The 15484-nt window shown below is 34.0% G+C and overlaps 1 protein-coding gene across 2 annotated transcripts; it reads right to left on the reverse strand.

Annotated features, from left to right (window-relative positions):
* Positions 1-999: 999 nt before the first annotated feature.
* LOC137808647 (DNA binding protein) lies at positions 1000-14252 on the reverse strand. Of its 2 annotated transcripts, none has more exons than XM_068609870.2 (15): positions 14087-14252; positions 13626-13733; positions 13372-13506; positions 9973-10554; positions 9553-9700; positions 8674-9009; positions 8385-8510; positions 7832-8296; positions 6592-7160; positions 6323-6408; positions 6028-6246; positions 5392-5523; positions 4318-4689; positions 3912-4027; positions 1000-1288 (listed from the first exon to the last, which is right to left on the reverse strand). In XM_068609870.2, exons 1-15 carry the CDS (start codon positions 14216-14218, stop codon positions 1179-1181), a joined length of 3636 nt encoding a protein of 1211 aa, XP_068465971.1. In that variant the 5' UTR covers positions 14219-14252; the 3' UTR covers positions 1000-1178. The 2 variants fall into 2 exon arrangements, with proteins under 2 accessions (XP_068465971.1, XP_090155992.1); XM_090299866.1 differs by having other exon boundaries at positions 9553-9692; positions 14087-14241.
* Between the last annotated feature and the right edge of the window lie 1232 nt (positions 14253-15484).

Consider the following 15484-nt stretch of genomic DNA (forward strand, 5'->3'; position numbering starts at 1 on the left):
ATTGCACCCTCATAAAACAATTGTTCTACGACATGGCGATACATCCGAGGAAAGAGCTCTTGGTACGTACCCTAATGTTCATGTTTAAGAAATGTTCATATATTCATGCCACAGAATATTATTTATATAGTTAATTACAAAAATTGTTTAAATTATGTGTATTATTTACGTGTAATAATATGAAACTCATAACTGCTTTGTCAGTCCAAAACATCCCCAATGCTACTTGGTTAATTTCATAAGAAGAAAAATTTGTCAAGACATGAATAAGTTGCACTTAAGTAACACAACAGGTAATAAAATGTACTTAAGCATGTACTTTGACGCATTTAATTGGAAATCGAAGTTTATTAATATTTATTTTCCTTTATTAGGTTGAGACTGCCATCTATGACAAATGGGTGGGGGAAGATAACCTACACATCCAAGTAACAGAGAACACGTTTAGGCATGTGCAATCGTTTGCATGTAAATCTAATGTACTTTGAAAACAAGATTTATTCAAAGGAGTGAGATTTAATGTGCTCATTGTTGTACAGGATAAGTTGGACAGCAACTAACAAGATGTTATGTAACTGCAAATCATATTCAACACAAACAATGAAGTTTTCAATTACTAATTTTCAAAGTTTTAAGGAATATGGTAGTTTTAAATAAAATAAAAAGTGAGCATTATTTTATTAAAGATGTTGTTTAAACTATAAAATTATATGAACATCGCTTAACATAATTCTAAATGAACTGCAATCTTCCAAATTAAAATTACCTTGACTCAAACTTTAGTTACAAAATCAATCATAAAATTATGTTTATGATACAAAATTCGATTGGGCAACCAATTTTCTCAAGCTTCTATTCAAGAAGAATAATTACATTTTGAAACTTCCAATTTCAAAGTTATAAAATCAACTTTTTATAAATGTCGCTTCTATCACTTAATTAAAAATTCTGCTGTATTAAACAAATTAATCGACTTTCAAATTTTCCCGCTGCATCGCCTTCAACGAAAATAAGAATTGATTGCATGTACAACTTAATTCACATCCCCTGGTGATATATACATACTGTAAATTGAATATATAGTCGTTCATACAGATTAGAAACACTATTAGCAAATTCAGATACAAAAAAATGATTCCAAGTATCCACACAAGCTCGTAAAGATTGCTGTACACTAGTTAGTCTGAATCTAGCTCAGGAATGTGTAGATAAAGCAACAATTGCCCTCCACCAGCCACTCCCAAGGCACCTCTCGAATTATCGGTAGCAACACATGCAACATTGCCATCTGACATCGAAGACTTGTATTTTTTAAAATTTGGAGAAAAAACAAAAGATATATAACATGATAGAAGAACAATAAGAGTGACGCCTCTCTATGATGGACATCAAAGAAACCAGTCAACATTTTGCTTATGCATCATGTTGGAGATCCCACACCGATTAGAGTATTTTACAGTATATAAGTAGATGCAAACCTCACCTCATAAGCCGGTTTTATGAGATTAAGATATGATATTAGAGCTCAAATACAATTATTCGCAAATAAATGAGGGTGTAATACATGGGATTTGGAAGCTTGAAGGATCGAACAGATAGTGAAGAACCTAATAATAGCTTCACTGGTCACCAGAGTTTCAAAGAATCTTGTATCCATCTCACTCCTCTGATCTGTAGACTATAGCTCGTTCCCCTTTATCATTTGAGCTTCTTAATAAGAGATGGCCCCATTCCTTAAAACCAGCATTGACTGTAACACTCCTGTGTCTTTCACTTCTTCCGATGAGCAAAATAACCTTGAACCCTAGATTCAGAACATCTTCATGTAGTTTTAAACTAGGTTGTAAGGATGGAGCTATCACTCTCGACGTGAAAGGGATGTGTTGAAGATTCTATATCGACTAGAAATTAGAGCATTTCATAGTATATGGGTGCAAATCTCACCCTATAAAGCCGGTTTGTCCTTTGCCTATGTCCATGGTTAGACAACAAATGGACATAGGCAAAGGATAAATCAGCTTTATGAAAAGAGGTTTGCACCCACTTATATACTATGAAATACTCTAATATTTAATCGATGTGAGATTTTCAACACACCCCCTCACGTCGAGGGTGATAGCTCCATCCTTACAACCCAGTTTAAAACTATATGAAGATGTTTTGAATCTGGGGTTCAAGGTTATTTTGCTCATTGGAAGAAGTGAAAGACACAGGAGTGTTACAGTCGATGCTGGTTTTAAGGAATGGGACCATCTCATATTAAGAAGCTCAGATGATCAAGGGGAACGAGCTGTAGTCTACAAATCGAGAAGAGGAGTGAGATGGATACAGGATACTGTCTCAAGTATGAAAACCTAAAGAACGACAGCACATTGTACATAAGTATAATTATTCCCATTATTAAAGCCAGCCAGCCAGCAACCAGGAGTGACCTAGTACGAGCAGAGTAGAAACGTATCTGTATTCTTAAATACATCCCCAATTAAACTTAATTCATGTAGGCATTCTAACATTTTCAAATAAACATTACACGACCAATTTATTACCTCCAATAGTTTGCTGTTTAGTTACATTACTGTCAGCGTGAGGTCAAATATTCATCAAAATCAAGGGACTCGGTTTCTTCCTTGCAATGAAAGATACCAAAAGTCTGCTGCCCTTTTCAAATTCAACCAAAGATGTAAAACACACTATTCAAAACTACACCTTTCTAATTGATGAAGATGAGGAATTTATTTGAATTTTGGGTTGGATTGGAAAGGAAAATATGTATATACGTTTGGTAGGCATGCGGGATAAAATGTGACCCTGCCTTTTGGGATAAAAATGTGATAGGAAACACAGTACATAGTATGTGTTTGAGGAAAAACTCAATGCAGGGAAACAGTCAGGACACATCTTATTTTGCCTTGCTGAGGAAGTTCTTAGCAGAACCTTCTCTAATCTGGTTCGACAAAATTTGCTAATTCCCAACGATTGGGCATAAAGGTATATATTTCCCAACTCATACATTTGAAGTAATGGTTTTCCATAGGGGTAGGAGATGGAACACGTTGCATTGCAGCTAGTGAGGTTATTCCAACTTTATAAAGAAATTGCCAGACAGGAAGTTAATAACTCCAAATCCATGTTCTATGCAATGAGTTGGTCTGTTATTTACAAGAAAAGGACTATAGTTACTATTGAATTCTCTGAAGGGTCACTTCCTTTACATATGTTGGTGAATAAGGAAAAAACTGCCACAGTAGCTTGGCAGCAGTTATGCTTGTCTATAAAGGAAGGGGGTTTGGGGGATAAATCCTTACCTAAATTGAATCAAGCTGCAATTCTTACGCTAAGTTGAGGTTTACTCAAATCTGATCTTGAATGGACCAGGATTCTTGAACTAAAGTTATGCAAGGCAACAAATTTTGTAGTGCTTACATACAGTCATTATGATGGTCTGGAATTAAGTGATACCTCTAGACAACTGTGCTTGGAAATTGCGAGAAAAATCAATTTTTGGTTTGACAACTTAGAAGTCCCCGCTCAAGTCTGACGTAAACTGAAGGCAACTGTTGGAAGTTTTATTACAGATGGCAGATGAAGTATTCCATATGATTTGAGTTCTAGAATTTAAAAACAGATCGATCAATAAACCCGTCATAAAAGTCCACTGGACCTATCTCCTCTAAATAGAAACGTCATGAACAAACTAACGACTTTAGAGAAAACAAATTTAAAAAGTTGGTGTTTTTTCTATATAAAAAAAACTCAGGTTTAGTATCGAGTTTAAGAAAAAGTGTTCTTACTAATAGTGAACAAAAAAGCTTAAATAACCCAATCAAACTTAACAAATCAGTAGTGCTTCTGTAGCAGTTGTCAGGTAAGTGATCAAAGCAAATGCGTGAAAGAGGAACAGTTGAACATACCTTGGAACTGATGCAGAGTATAAAGCTTGGATCCTTTAGACAACTCCCACATATACACCACTCCTTCAGTTGTTCCGATGATTCCATAACCACTGGAAACACCAATACCGCAAGTCCTGCATAGAGTTAATACACTGGAAGCTGTAAATTAAATGATAAATCTTAATTATAGAATAAGCAATAACTTCGCAGCTAAGAGTATTATACTGAGATATCATCAGCCGTTCTTTAGATGCAATTTCATATATCTATCCATATCACTAAAAAATTATTTATAACTAATGGCTTTTCACAATCTTCATAATTAATCCGAGATTTGAATGGAAGTGTTTAAAATAGTAAAAATTTTCAACGGAATAAAGTACAAGACAAATTACATTCAAATTCAGAAAAAACTTTATAGCACCTTAGATTCAAGGGACTTCCAAAATTTATGCTATTTTTCATCATAAGTGCAAGCCTCCAACTTCTAGCTGTATGTATATCAAAACTACTTGAAGTTGAAGTAGGATTGTGGCAACAATCCTGATCAGAGTAAGTCGAGACAAAAAGCCACATAGCAACATTTTCCTCTAATGGTGAAGGCCAAGAGGTCTCTCTTTGCTGTGAGTACCACGAATTGGTTGCTTTTAAAAGTTTATCAGCCTGCTCCTCCATGCTAGCATAGCTGAATCCTGAGCCTTTTGTTTGCCACTGGAACAAGCTTATTGGAAAGAACTCATTTATTGGACTTTTTATAGCAGAGAATCTTGCAACACAGTTACACTTTGCAATGTCCCTGGAAAAAATGTTGACAATAGTGGATGAGATATTATCATATTACTATAACTGTAACCCCAGATTAAATGATACTTAAACTTTTCGAAAGTGATTATTTCTCCCTTCTCTCTCCCATTTCTTAAAACTGCTGGGTTAGGTCATAGGTCATTTCAATAGTAATAGGAATAGAATACGAAATAATGGATGAAAAAATGGCAGAATAGTCAGCAGTAACATTTTCTAAATTTTGAAGCAGATAAAACTAAGACTGGAAACCTAATCTTGAAGATTTGCATAGAAGAGGGGGTCATTATGGAAAGTAGACAGACACAAAATTCATGCTCCGAACAACTTGTGACTCAAAAAAGAAAATAAGATCCAATAAAAACATTAACTAATGCCCTAAATGTTAATGACTACAAAATGGACAAAAAGTGCAAGTGAATTCATACAGCAAATATGATAAATTGATAACATGTAGTAAAAATGCAAAAGTCAACATGAGTAACCCCCAAATTCATTCCTGAACAATTTGGCCTAGACCTGTTAGGTCTAGAGAATGTTTAAATGTCAACATTGTCCCAAAAAAACACAACAGTCCTTGAGAAGAACTTGTGTATTAGGTGCTTCAGAACTAATATGAGCAACATCTGTGGTTTAAAGCACATTGAGTGTTACGAACACAATGTGAAACCCTTTCAAGGTGAATGAGATGGCATACCATAAACTAAATTCCCCATAGCTATTATGACCAACAACCAAATGAGTAGACTTCGGAACCTTCTTCAACTCCACAATGCCAGGGGATGCAGATCCATCATCAGTTGGAATAATGAAGTGCTCTGTTTTTTCACTGCCAAAATATGAACGAAAGAGTAAACAACAAGCTAAGTTGCATGCACAATTGCAAGATAACCAAATGTTATATATTTAATTAAGCTAGCTATAAAATCAACAATTTTAATAGGTATTGACAATACAGACGTCATTGATCAACAAGAATAAATTCTATAATTACAAGTTACAACTTACAAGTGTGTAACTCATCAATAATTGTAGATCTCTTCTAGAAAAGAGGTCGGTAAAACTAATGGCAGGTCTTAGATTCTGATAAAATTAGAGCTTTAATAAAAACTTGGAAACAACCAAGACAAATCTGTCATGACATCTCAAAAACACAGTTTTCCAAATATTCTCATGCAATCTCAGAGGAAAAACAAAGGGAATTCATATCCATGCTGTCAGCTACGAAAGCAAAAATGCAATAAATCAGCAACTTAATTAAAATATTCCTACTCTGGAAGGGACATAAATGGCTTTAGGGAATGCAAAGTGTAAGAAGATTCACTAAAATCACCTCCATTTTGAATTCATGACCCACACCTCCAGTTTCCCACTTTCTCCAACAGAAACAAGTCGGTTAGGTTCACAAACCAATATACAATGTACATTGTCAGCCGTTTCCAATGTTGTTACAACTGATACATAACCATGTTCTACTTGGACAATCTTCAAAGCATTCTTCTCATAGAAAACTGATGTACATGTTGAGCAAGAACAATCAATTTTTCCTTCCCTGGGATGAAACGCTATTTAGTTATTCCACTTAAACGGAAATTACATATCAATTGAAGCATGCAGACACAGTTAACCTGCAATTTGGGGCCTTTATGCTGCCTATTAAGACAATATACTGTCCACCAGGAGTCAACTGCACCCCAGATCTTTCCACCATAGTCTAGCATAAAATATGATAGATTTTGTCACTTACTATGTAATAGTGTATAACTAGATTACATTCTGTTATGACAGCTGTACTTTTAACAAATTTTGATAGTGACCATTTATCTAACCAAACAGTTGGAATAAAAAAAGGAAAAAGGGGTTGAGTTGAGAATGAACCAAGCAAAAAATAACTTACTTCTTTTATGAAGTTATGTTTTGGGTCGGGTAACAGTATTGAGCTGTGAGCCATGACAGAAGGGTATCCTAGAGTTGGTTCAGTAATGGCTACCTTGTAAGTAAACAAGGTCCTGTACTGATCTGTCAGATGGCCACATAAGACACAAATATGGACTTCATCCTCTTTTGTGCTTAAAAATAATGATGAAACTGGCATTGGGTGCAAGTAACATCCCACAAACTTAACACTGCTTCCCAGATTACTCTTGAGTTCCTCGTTTTGCAGGGGCATTGGTTCTGAAATTAATTGAGCCTCTTTGGTACCGAAACACTTATTTTCTTCAGCAAACTGGGTTGGATTCTGAGATGGTGCTAGGCTTTGTTCCACTATGTTGCTATGTTCAATCAGAACATCCCTACAAGTTTGAGGAGTTTGAACACACAAACCTGCAGCATCATCTGGTTCACATGGTTTATCATTTGAATTGCTTATTAGAATAATTTCTGAGGAATGTAAAGTGTCCTTGGTAGTATACATTTGAGTAGTAACAAGTTTAAACTTGTCCCCAGAGAATGCATTGCTAACACCTGCATCGTGTTATAAAATTTGTAAGAAATGGTAATGACTGAATCAAACTGAACAATTCAAGTAAGCAACAGTTTCAATTCAATTAAGCTTAATTCTTCACTCGAGTCCTTGCCCCAAAATAAGCCAATATTTTGCTGCAACCATGACCAGTGATGCTGGATCATGTGATTGGGTTCTCAAGATCAGTGTACCATGGGGTATGGATACCATTATCAATACAGGGATTAGGGTACAAGATTCCTAAATTAGGGGGTACAAAAAATTTCTAAATCTAAGGTGTGCAGGAGCATAGATTATATAAAATATTAAAAAAAATATATTAAAATTAAATATAAATACAATTTTCCTAGTGTTCACGCAGTGAGCAAAAAATATTTAAAAGCACAAGTTCTGACGAGAATGAAACGGCAATTTGTTTCATTTACTAACAAACTTTTCTGCATGGACCAATTATGCTTGGTCATGATTGAGTGTTGGGTGGCCATGCCATGTGTACCCATTAAGTAGAGGAACCAATTTTTGCATTCAGTATGGGTACAATACAACTACTTAGGAGGACAGTGCATCATAGCTTGACATAAATCTCAGTTCAAAATAGACTGAAGAATTATATTGCAATATGCCATTTTATAATTTGTTTTGTCAATGTCAAATATCATAAACACATTACCTCCAGTAAAATCCTGGGCAGTTGGGAAGTCCTTTTGCGCAGGACTGAGACTAACATGTGCTGGATTTTCTTTCACACCTGAGTAGTCATCATCTCTTCTTTCAGAATTAACCTGATCCTTAGGAGACATGTCATCTAGAACAGATTCAGGAATACATACATCAAAATTCCGAGGACTGTCTTCAAAGTCAATCCCTGAAGCATGAGTTTTGGATGTTATGTTTGGCATGTCATGACCAAGAAGCTGCTGAGAGCCCATTTCTATGTTGAAACTTGATCTACCAGCTTCAGCGAGATCAGAAGATAACTTTTCCTGATTGGTTTTATAATCATCACATTCACTATATTCAAAACTGTCAGGAACAATACACTTCATATGTTCAGAATTAAGAGTGTTTGAATGTGGGTCAGTATGCCCATGTATCGTCTCTCGTTCCCCATGTGCAGCCTCTATCATTATTACATCTGCCATATAAAATTTTTCTAATAATGCATAAGGATACATAAACAAACAAACATGAAAATAAAAATGTAGATTGAAAAGACAACATACTATATTCAAAACTGTCAGGAACAATACACTTCATATGTTCAGAATTAAGAGTGTTTGAATGTGGGTCTGTATGCCCATGTATCGTCTCTCCTTGTTCCCCGTGTGCAGCCTCTATCATTATTACATCTGCCATATAAATTTTTTCTAATAATGCATTAGGATACATAAATAAACAAACATGAAAATAAAAAGGTAGATTGAAATGACAACATACTATATCAAATGTTTTGACCCACAGACAGTGATAACAAATTCTAAGAAACAATGATCAAGATAAGGTAATATTTACCAGAAGAGGCTACATCCAAACTACATCCAACTTTATTATGTTCGTCCTCAGAATTCACCTGAGAAGGTGGCATATCTGCAGGACTAATGATAAGCTCCTTATCTGTTGAAACAGACCTCAGTAGAGGAACTGCTTGAGGAAGCAGAAGTGACATCATTGAGTTTGCTACATCAAGGCCAGCGGAACCAAAGTCACCTTTTTCAGAGCATGGATTTGAATTAGATTTTACCAATTTTTCATGCTCCGCATTTGACAATTTTTCAGAGGTGATCTCACAAGTTGTCTCAATGTAAGCATTTTCATCCAGTTCACTTGGCGCAGAATCAGGAGTATATTCTGCAGTGTACTATAGTAAGTGATCCAGTTCAACAGGAAAATAGAAAAGATAAAAGAGAAATTATACTAAAGGAGAGAGAGCTTTGTAGAATGAGGAAATACTAATAAGTTAATAAATAGAAAAAAAGCTTCCAAGAGTTGTTTACAAAATGTGTTCTTGTTGAGAACTACATTAGAAAAGCCAAAGACCAACCGTGAATCCATAAATATTGTATTAACATTAGTGGAATAAATAAATGTCATATATTTGACAATATCACAAGACATTTCTCACTTTCATTCTGTAAAGAACACACTGCACTATTCAATAATGCTAAAGTTATTAAGGAGTATCACCCAATCTTTGATAGCCCAAATTGCAAAGGTTTAAAATTAGATATAAACCCCCAACATTATAGAAAAAGTCAAACAACTGAGTATTTTTAGCCAAAAAGTCTTCCAACCCATCAACTGAAATGAGCATGAGGATACGAGATTGCAGGTATTGAAAAACATTAAAAGTGAAAAGTAATAGCTTTTATAGTACAAACAAAATACAAGTACCTTGCACAAAATCTAGGGTATCAGGAGCACAAAGATCAATGGCAATACAACCTACAGTTTCTTTAGAATGTGACTGCATTAGTTTATTGTCTTCTGATGTCACCAACAAATTAGACATCTTCAACTCGACATTCTGCGACCTATGAAGCTGCAAGAAGTTAAGATATTTTCTTCGATAACAAAATAGACCATTAAATTTGATTTATACCCAATCTTTGGGAAATTTTAAACTGAATCTGAAATATCTCAAGCAGGAGAAAAAATAAATCAGTTGTAAGAATTAAAATAGATCAAGATGAAGAAAATTAAGGAAAGAACATGTTTTCAATGATAACCATTGAATAGATTGCGTTTTATGAAGCAACATGTTTCCATTGAATATCGTTCACTAGAATATAACAAGTTTAGAGGTATGCTTACTGAAGGTTCTTCTGTGGACAAGTTTTCAGTTAGTTCTTTAGCACTGCAACTTTGAGAAAAGAGAAAACCAGCAGATCCTTTAGAAGGCACAGCTCCCACTTCTTTATTATCAGATATTTCAAGAGGATTCAGCAGAAAGTCATTTTTGGATGAAATGCAATTTTTGCTTTTACAAACGGAAGATGCCCTTTGCAATGGAGCTGGCACACCTATCTGATTCTGGACTTCATGTACTTCTGAACCATAATGAGTTGTAGAACTCCCTTGACCATGATTCTTCTCATTCTTTACATTTGAGGGTCCACTGCATACGAATTGTGGAGACTGTGGTCTAGCTCGTACATTTAATTTTTTGTTTTTAAGTTCACATCTACTTCTCTTCCCTGTAACATGTTGTTTTCCAAGGTAACGTAGTAAATCAGGATACGTGCCTACATTTGGGCAGCAATTATCATCATGATCTGTTCTAGCAACCCCCTCACAGATGTTTGGGGATACCAAGCTCCGTTCTGCTATTCCATTTACATTTGTTACCAGTTCACGGAGTAACCTCTGGATAGACTGATTTTTGAACCCAAAAAACTGCATGTGATTAAAATAGAATAAAATATATTAAGCACAACACACAACTATATGAAAAACAATATAGTATAAACAAAAGATGCGTAATTGTGAAATAACAAAAAGGAACTAAAAGAAAAAAAGGAAAATTATGAGATTGCTCAACCCAGACTGGTTGCAAATCCTGGACACAAATTCTACACTTTTAGATCTCTTTATAAAGAAGAAAGTTTATTTAAGAGGAAAAGGAAGGGTTTCAAGTAGAGTAGAATAACATAATCTCACAAACAAAAGAAAGGAAACAGCAAAAATAAGCAAAGTCGTTACTATGATAAAGCTTTCCAATTCCACTGCATATATCCCAGAACTAGAAGACTTGTTAAAGAAACCAAAGAGAAGTAAGAAAAACTTTCTCACCATGTTTTGAAGCACAAATTACAAAAGCTTGAAGAGATTACCAATATAAAGACATAATTTCAACATAAGATAAGGGGTCTTTCTTGCATAATTGCACATTGAATTGACAAGCTTCTCATGGGAATTGGAGTAAGCTGGCTAAATTGGTCATCCAAGTTGTTTTTTTGGTTATTGATTTTACGTATTTGGTACAGTGGGAACCTCATTCAGTTTGATAGTCAATATATGCCATATAAGAGGATTAAAAATAAGGTTCGTAATGAGAAGTTGAATGGGTAATTTATTTCATTATACCATGAATTCTAACATGTCTGAGTTTTGTATTCTAAAGCATTTTAACATTGATATCAAACCTAGTGTTGGCCCAAAAATCATTCCTGTTTTGTGAGAGGACCTTTCTTCGGATGTTTTTTTCTATTTTCCTTGGAATCTATTCATCCATCTATGCTGAAATCAAGGGTACTGTTTATGCAGTTGATTTTGCTTTTGATAGAGGCTGACAGAGTTTGTGGTTGGTGAATGATTCTATGCTGGTTGTTCAATCAAGCATTTAAAATGATCAGATTATTCCTTCATATTTGCAATCCAAGTGACATAATATGAAGTTTAAATATAGTAATAAGAGGATGCATGTTTCTCATATTTATAGGGAAGGGATTAATTGTGGCTAGCTTGCTTGTTATGGAATTAGAGAACGCTGTACTCAGTGGTGGGATAATATTCCAGATTCTCTTAAGATTAGATTTCTTTAGGAGTAGGTGTTCTTTACCTTGTATGTTAATTCTGTAGAGGGTTTTAGTCTAACCCCCCTACTCGTTAGTATTTATTTTCCTTATTTTTAAGCTATTTGGGTATGTTACAAATGATAGACATAACATATAGGGTACCAACTTAGTTGGGATCATATGACATTGCGATGCTTTTGCATATGCTACTCTTTTTTTTAAATACACTACCAACCAGAATTTGAGTTCAGAATCTAATAGTAGCTGTTTTGATAGGATACTGTATACAAGAAATTTGATATTAGTAATTTATAGCCAATGTCATGTCACAATTTTGACACCAGAACCTAAGCAAACAGAGATTGTTATGCAGCAAATGCACAAGTAGTCAAGCAATCCACCTCCTGCATTCTATAGTCACTTGGCAAGTTGGCACACATCAAAGACTGTTGTTTCCATAAAAACATAGGACACAAAGGGGATAAGAATAACCAAAGCAGAACTTTGTGGTTAGTCAGAAAGCAATTTTAATTACAGTTGTCCATACCAATCATTTCCACTCAAATGTGAACTTGTCAAGTGAAGAAATGTTATTCATCCAAATTCCTAAAGCAAAAATAATAAAATAGGAAAAAGGACAGGTGAAGAAGCAGAACCAGAAAATAATGGTAGAAGTATATGCTTATGTTGTTAGGAGCAGGTCATGATTGGTTTTATCTCTATCACACGCCCCTTTGGCTTAAAATTACGCAAAATTTCAACTTTGGTTAAAAGGATATGAGAGGCAAGAATAAAACTCCTAACCACTAGAGTCTTATATATAGTTCATACAAACCTTACGAGAAGTAACCCAAGAACCTGACATCAAGATTAGAGAATCAAAGGTCATATGAACTCCTTATAAGAATCCCATTATTCCACTGTGGAACTCAAATTCCATACTTGGCCTTTGGACCCTAAATCCCATCATCTTTAACATCTCTTGCCACACAGGTTGCATGTGTTTTATGCCTCTAGAAGCCCAAGGAGAAGAACACTGTAATGATGGAATCACAATTCACAGAAGTATTTGCGACTAAGAGGCATGGTGGAAGTCTCTAATACCATATCAATGACCAAGTCTTCAAAAAGTTTAAGCTGTAAGGTGGTGATTTATAAATGGTTTTATCTCTTAACAGAAGTTTACTTATTGAGACAAAATGTAAAGCTTGCTTCTCTAAAACCAAATTCATCAAAAAGAGAACTGTTCCAGTTTGGTCTTCATTGCATGTATAGAACCTATGATTGGTTAGATAGCATAAATGATCGACAGAGAATGCAGCGGAAAACAACAGGTACTGGTTACTCACTCTAAACTTTTTTTATGAAAAAATTATCATAGTCCACAAAACATATAGTTTTATATTTTAACATTTAAATCCTGAACTTAATATTCTTGTCTCTTTTGACCTAGCTGTTTCTTACTTTCTTTTAGAAATCAACAATGATATCGTTGTTGATGAAAAATATATTTCGTCCATGATTGACTAGGGTAAGATATAAGAAACAGAAAGCATAGTATGGATAAAATATCATATTATAGCAAATAAAAAAACACTGTAACATACAATAAATAAGAGAAAAAGGGAAATTTCCGTAAAAACGAGAAAAATCTGAAATTTTACAAAATGATTTTGTCAACATCACAGATTTCTACCTCCAAGCCATCCATCTTAGATGAAAGTCTCTTCCCATGCCAAATCTTGATGCGGGGGCAACTTTTCTTCTGAAATTCCTCCCATGGTTGGTCAGGAGTTTTCCCAGAAGACGAACTCCCATCATCACAAGAAATCTGCATTTACAATCCACAACTGAATCTGTTTAGTAAAACCCAAAGCAAAATGTGAACCTCTACCATATTAAATCAATCTCTAAAACATAAATAAAGCACATTGAAACCCAAATACGAACCAAAAATTTAGGGCCATTGACACCTTCACAAATTTCCATCTTATAAGTGGTCCCATTATAAGCTCTAACAGCCTGATAACCAACAGGATATGGATACCGATCTTTTCCCTGCAATGTAGCGAATGCCAATGTGTTACATCAGTCAGCAGAGAAAAACAAATCAAAACAAAGTGTTACTCCCACACAAATCCTGATTTCCCATGCAATGACATTTCAAAACAAAAACAAAAAATCCATAATTGTTAAACACTCAATTAAATTGAAATAAGAGCAAAAAAACAATTTTATTTCCAAACCGCACAGTTGTTAAATTGAATACGAGTAATCTATAAATTTCATGAAAAATAGCTATTATGAGAGAAAAAAAAAGAAAAAGGTTGATGGAAAGTAAAAGAAATGGAAGAATGCGAATGGATAGTATGAAATTGAGGGGAAGGGAAGAGGAGGGAATGGAATCAAACCCTAGTGGTGGTCCAGTACTTCTTGTCCCAGGCTCCTTTGTAGAGAGAACCGATGGAGATTATTTCGAGGCCATCGCCGCCGTCCTCCGCCTCTGCTCCCGCTGCTTTCTCAGCCCTTCGAGTCTTCGCCATTCAATGAGAAGCAACCAACGTCTGAGAAAGACAAAGTGTAACAAAAATATTTATATATGGCGGGAAAGTCCTTTGGCTTTCAGCAGTTTCACAAACGTTTCCCTCCATTTTTTCTATTTTTTATTTATTTAACAGATTAAAATTAACAACTAATATTATGTAAAATGAATAATTTAATATAAAAATGAATTAAGTTAAATTACGTCAACTTTAACTGTGTGACTTACATAAATTTAGGACAAAGCAACTCCCAAATACATAGACTAAATTTTAAAATCAATAATTATAATTTAAAAATATTTTTTATTTAATTTAGACTTAATTAAATTTTGAGTCATTCATAAATTGGGTATTTTTAATTTTGAATCCCTATTAACTTTTTTATTTTAAGTACTTAAATTTTTTATATTTTCTAATTTAGTATCTATAGTTTAATTTTTTTTTTAACTAGGTCACATGATTCATCTTGCTTACTTCTCTTCCAATATTAAAAAATACGAGATTTTGTAATTAATATAAAATAAAGAGGGACTTGTTTTCATTAAAAACAGGTTTAATAATAAGGATGTCATGATCTTCAATGGCTTTCATATCATCTCTTACAATTAAGAGATTGTCGTCATCACCATTGGTGTATGTGACAAATGATGGTAATAATATTTTTTATCAACACATTTTCAATAAAATAATAAAAATCACCTATTATTTTATATTAATGATAATATTGTTTTATATTAACCTCAAAATCTTACATTATTTATTTAAATTTAAGTCAAATGATTTGGATGTAATTTATTTATTTACAATATATTTTATGTTACACTTGTAAAAACCATATTTATATTTACATGAAATAATTTCAGCCATGAGGATGTTGATCCTCTTGGTTGACCCTATCATGTTGTTAGACATTCTTGACATTAACGATATTTTATTTTTTCAAGGTTTTTTCATAGGAATAGTGTGACTAACCTAATTCAAACGAATGTATCAATGGATAAGTCCATGCCATTATGAGCCACAATTTGTGTAAGAAAAATATCATATGGGATATGCATGTTGTAGTCCTCCATTTATTCATGTGTTGCATGATACAATGAGACCAATTAATCAAAATATTATTTTTCATAGTCCATAACATAAAAAAAAAGTCTTCACACAATAATTGAGCAAAATTGTTAGCCTGCAAACTCAAAATATGCTCGAACACGTATTGCAAAAGTTTGTCTTTAGTATTCAAACTACATATATTCTTGACATTTCAAT

The sequence above is a fragment of the Phaseolus vulgaris genome, chromosome 3 (genome assembly GCF_051622355.1).
Source record: "Phaseolus vulgaris cultivar YP4 chromosome 3, ASM5162235v1, whole genome shotgun sequence".
Lineage (NCBI taxonomy): Eukaryota > Viridiplantae > Streptophyta > Magnoliopsida > Fabales > Fabaceae > Phaseolus > Phaseolus vulgaris.

What these genes read in the sequence shown, in the direction of transcription:
- LOC137808647 (XM_068609870.2), bottom strand. Translation starts at nt 14,218, where the DNA reads ATGGCGAAGACTCGAAGGGCTGAGAAAGCAGCGGGAGCAGAGGCGGAG. An exon ending in AGTACTGGACCACCACTAGG is followed by an intron (nt 13,734 to 14,086) that starts GTTTGATTCCAT and finishes GCTACATTGCAG; the next exon opens with GGAAAAGATCGGTATCCATA. An exon ending in TATGGGGAATTTAGTTTATG is followed by an intron (nt 4,690 to 5,391) that starts GTATGCCATCTC and finishes CATTTTTTCCAG; the next exon opens with GGACATTGCAAAGTGTAACT.